Consider the following 4,902-nt stretch of genomic DNA (forward strand, 5'->3'; position numbering starts at 1 on the left):
CGCCTTAGGGGGGGGCTTCCGAGAAAGGAAAACAAAACTCCCCAGGGAGAAAAAGCTGGTATCGTTTCACTTTCGATTATTTTTTTCCTGAAAGAGGAGAAAGCTGCAGGAGCAGAGTCCAAAAGCTGATGACACTGGGCATAGCGACCTGGGAGCCTGCTCCTTCCTTCAGGGACAGGTGCCAGCCGGCAGCTGTTTCGTGACATACCGTTTCCTGAGCCCCTGTTATCACTTAGGACAGGAGAACAGGAGGACTCCTACTGCGCGGGGGGTGAGGCAGTGGCCCAGGTTGCCCAGAGAAGCTGTGGATGCCCCATCCCTGGAGGGGTTCAAGGCCAGGCTGGATGAGGCTTTGAGCAACCTGGGATAGTGGAGGGTGTCCCTGCCCATGGCAGGGGGTGGGACTGGATGATCTTTAAGGTCCCTTCCAACCCAAACCATTCTGTGATTCTGTAACTCTGGCTATTTATGCTGCATGTCCAGGACGGCTGTTCTCACCACTGACTGTTTTTCTCTCACCCTAGCTTTTGCACTCCGTGTCTGCAGGAATGTCTTAAGCCAAAAAAGCCAGTTTGCGGTGTCTGCCGCAGTACGCTTTCACCTGGTAGCAGGGCTCTGGACTTGGAAAAGCAAATAGAAACAACAGAAACCACTTGTAATGGCTGCAATAAAAAAGTATGAAAGTATTTGGAAACTAAGTGCATGAGTTGTGCCTGCTTGGCTGTACTGCTTAGAGGGAAATAAAGTGCTTGCTCTTTGGCTTTCTGCAGAATTGGGTGAAAATGTTTGTTCTTATAAGTACTAAAGATGTTTTATACAGGTGGCACCCAGATGTTGACATTTTTTCCACAATTTTTTATTGTTAACCTCTTCAGGAATGAAATATCAAATGAAAGACACTGGTTTTAAATTTATAGTAAAATACTGCTTCTGAAGTTGCTTCTGTGAGCTTGCCTCTGTGGGAGGAATGATGAAACAGTGGATATGGGGTTTACATAGTGATCTCTTTGGCTTTTAAACAAATTTATTTGATTTGTTTGAAATAGTTGTGAGTCAAAGTTGTCCTGTGTGGGTGGTGTATTCCATAGACTTATTGTTTGTTAATGCCCTGCATGTTGAATACCGGTATGGCATCGTTCCTGTCATTTCCTTTCTCTTTTTAAAGTTGGGCTTCTTAGCATTAATTGAAAGTATAAGAAAATATCTTAGTAGATGGCAAAACAACAAGAAAAGGATAATTAAACACACTAAGTTGAGGGTAACGGTTCAGTTGTCTTCACTTTTTATTTCTGGGTAATGTCTTCATTCCAGCTGGTAGAAAACTGTAGTGCCTTGAATTACAGATTTCCTTATTTGAATTTTCATTAATGGGATTGAACAATTAGCAATCAATCTACACCAAGATCTGTCCTAAAAGCCAAATTATTTTCCATGTGTTGTCTCTTCACTTCAGTGACCAGGTAAATTGGCTTTATATGAAGCATTTTTTTTATACTATAGTAAGGTTAAGAAAAGTGACCTGTCCTGAAGAGTGTTGCCTTTGTAAAATACTACAGGCAGCAAAGTTACAGGTTAACTAATCTATAATCTTAAAGCTTTCCACCTTGCCAGCTGAAGTGTTTTGATTTTCTTGCTTTAACACTGTCTGCAGAAAGCTGCTTTTTTTACATGTTTATTCTTTCCACTTAAAAGTGTAGAAGTGACTGCAAATAGTTTAAATTAACCTTGCTATGCAATTGTTGCCTGCACAGATGTATCTCTCAAAGATGCGTAGCCATGCAGCTTCTTGTTCAAAGTACCAGAATTATATAATGGAAGGTGTGAAAGCTGTAACTAAAGAACCACTTCACAACACCAGGTAACTAGTTCTTCTCTGGAAATACATGTCTTCTTTTTGTTATTAAACCAGGACTATTGCCGATTAATTATTATAAAATCTCCATTTTGATTCTTCTTTGAAGAGTTCTTTTATCTTTAAAAAAATTAATTGCTTTATGGGGTTTCATGCAAACTGTGGAGTTTTGGAGTAAAAGCAGACTTTACTTCTTTGCTCAGTTCGAGTATTAATGGTTTTAATCCTTTCACATTGTTAAAAACTAAGCCTTAATCCTGCATGTGACTGTGCACAGGCAAGCTGTTCTGCTCTCTGCATAGTCCATGCCCCAGACATCTTAAAGATCACAGTACTCAGTAGAAGTAGCTATTTTTTAAATAAAAGCTTTTTCTTTCCTTCTCTTGATTGTAGTAACTTATAGTGAAGGGAAGTCGGAATTGATTGCAGCACACTCGGCTGCATTGTAGCACACTGGGTGGTACCCTGTGCATTTAAAAAAAGTATGTCACTTACAATGTTTGTAGAAGAGCTCTCATTCTGTCTAAATATGGATGATATCAAGAGATCCTTAAGCTATCGTTGGGAATTAAGAAGCTGGTTCTTAAAATTAGCTCATCTTTATTGCATAGACTAAGACTATTGCTTTAAATTATTTGTATTATTAAGAGCTGGTAAGACAACTTTCGCGTATTGAATCCTAAAGCTTTTACTGTTAACTTTCTTACAATGATAAGTAACCTCTTTTTCTCTTCCAACCAGGAGCTTCCCAAATCGCTTTACCTTTCCTTGTCCGTATTGCAACGAGAAAAACTTTGATCAAGAAGGGCTAGTTGAACACTGCAAAACATTGCACAGCATGGATGCAAAACAAGTGGTAATAAAAAGTCTTGGTGCAAGAATTGCAGTGAAGTCTAGTCTTAAATCCATTTGAAACAATTAATTAGAGACTTACTCTTGAAGTTAAGTGCGTATTTATAATTACTCCTGTTAGAGTCAGATGTCGGTATGCTGTTCATGCATTTAACTTTTACATAATTTTGGTGTTGTTTTCTATACATTCTCTGGGGGTGTCTCTGTTCCTACTGCAGCTACGTCACATCCTCTTTTCATATTTTAAAATTTGCAGACATTCAAAGTTAATTAGGCACGGTAACAAACTTAATAAGATATAAGTCCAAAAAATGTCAGGCATTTAATTTTCCCCTCTGCTGTTTTCAGAAAGATGATAATATAAGCCATTGGGAAGAATGCTTGGAAAAAATAGTGTATCATTCTAGTAATCTTTATCTGCTGATACTTCTGTCTCATGTAAAAGGAATTGCAAAACATGGAACTGAATTTGAAACTCATTTTTCTGGAAAGTTTTTTGGAATTCCAAGTTATTTAGGATAGGAAAATTTCCTTTTTTTTCCCTTGGAGAGAAGTGATCTTTGCAAAGGAGATCAAGGAAATTTCTGTTGCTGAGAAATAAAGGCTGAAATATTCTAAAGCAAGCAGCTCTAGTCAATTCTGATTTCCAGAATGTAGAGAGAAAAGTAAGCCCTTCCAGTTCAGAGGTCTAAGACTTGAATTAAAATTATTTGGGGTTATCTGAAGCTTTTGTGTTAAATGTCCTGGCAAACTAATTTGCATCAATTTGCATAGAGTAATGACTGTCACAAACTTCTAACTTCAATCTTCCATGCTATCTCTGTCCTGCTCTTCCTACTCTAAAGCACTTAACCATTGGGGCTTAACTGGCTTCTTCGGGTTTTTCTTGAAGGTTTGCCCAATTTGTGCCTCGATGCCATGGGGAGATCCAAATTACAGGAGTGCTAACTTCATGGAGCACCTTCAAAGGCGACATCGCTTTTCGTATGATACTTTTGTGGTATGTCTTTCCTCACCCTTGGAATACAGCCTGACGACTCTGAAAACCCAGCTTTTGTACATAGCCACTTACACTGGTTTTGGCTGGGATAGAGTTAATTTCCTTCATAGCAGCTAGTACAAGGCTATGTTTTGGGTTTGTGCTGAGAATAATGCTGATAACACGCTGATGTTATAGTTGTTGCCAAGCAATGCTTATATTAAGCCAAGGACTTTTTCAGCTTCTCATACTGCCCCTGCCCTCCCAGCTTCTTCTCTACAAGAAGCTGGGAGGAGACACAGCCAGGACAGCTGACCCAAATTGGCCAAAGTTCATTCCATACCATGCTAGGGACTTGGCCAGGGCAATTGCTGCTCAGGACTGGCTGGGCGTTAGTCAGCGGGTTGTGAGCAGGTCCATTACTTTTTCATTGTTTTCCTTGTTGTTACAATTTTTTATTAGCATTTAATAGTATTTCAAGTATTGAAGTGTTCTCCAACCACGAGTTTTCTGTCTTTTTTTTTTTTCTCCGTTTCTCTCCCCCATCTCACTGGGGGGGGGGAGTGAACAAGCAGTTGTGTTGTGCTTAGTTCCATCTAGGGTTAAACCATGATACCACTACTGTGAAATCTCATCCATGCAGATGGTATGATGAGAGAAATTGGATTAATGGCAAGTCAAAGGAAGAGACAGCTCTTTTTCTGTTCTTATTTGGTGTTGTATTAACCAGCGTGGCTGTTGCAGTAAAAGAATTTCTGTACCCTTTATTCATAGGATTATGATGCTGATGAAGATGATATGATGGCACAGGTTTTGATGCGTTCTTTGCGGGATAAATGAACCAATGAGAAGATTAACTGTAAAGCCAAGCTTCCATGAGGGGGAGATGCCCAGCATCGCCGCCTTCTCTCTGGACATCCCAAGATTAACTCAGGCTTCCAGAAGTACGGAAGAATTTTTAATTCCCATCTCAGTCTCAAATCCTGGTTTGATATTTCGGTACCACTCAGTCTTCTGTTAATGTGGTCTATGCCATTTAACCCTGTCAGCCTAATTTTCTTACTTGCTTCACACAAAGCTTAATTGTAGGTCAACAGGGAGGAGAACAATCTCTTTTCCTTTACCTATGGCTATGTCATAGTTTCTTTTGCAGTTGTGTTCATTTGACTGTCTAAAACCAAAAACATTCCGAATGGAATGGCCTGAACTAGTTAATAAA

The 4,902-nt window shown here is 39.6% G+C and overlaps 1 protein-coding gene across 1 annotated transcript; it reads left to right on the top strand.

The window, feature by feature from the left end:
* Window positions 1-528: 528 nt before the first annotated feature.
* On the top strand, window positions 529-4,685 carry RNF114 (ring finger protein 114). Its single transcript, XM_010077932.1, has 5 exons — window positions 529-675; window positions 1,752-1,858; window positions 2,594-2,708; window positions 3,597-3,704; window positions 4,458-4,685. The coding sequence occupies exons 2-5, from the start codon at window positions 1,752-1,754 to the stop codon at window positions 4,521-4,523; spliced, it is 396 nt and encodes a 131-aa protein (XP_010076234.1). The 5' UTR covers window positions 529-675; the 3' UTR covers window positions 4,524-4,685.
* The last annotated feature ends 217 nt before the right edge of the window (window positions 4,686-4,902 follow it).

Source organism: Pterocles gutturalis, unplaced genomic scaffold (genome assembly GCF_000699245.1).
Source record: "Pterocles gutturalis isolate BGI_N339 unplaced genomic scaffold, ASM69924v1 scaffold18238, whole genome shotgun sequence".
Taxonomy (NCBI): domain Eukaryota; kingdom Metazoa; phylum Chordata; class Aves; order Pterocliformes; family Pteroclidae; genus Pterocles; species Pterocles gutturalis.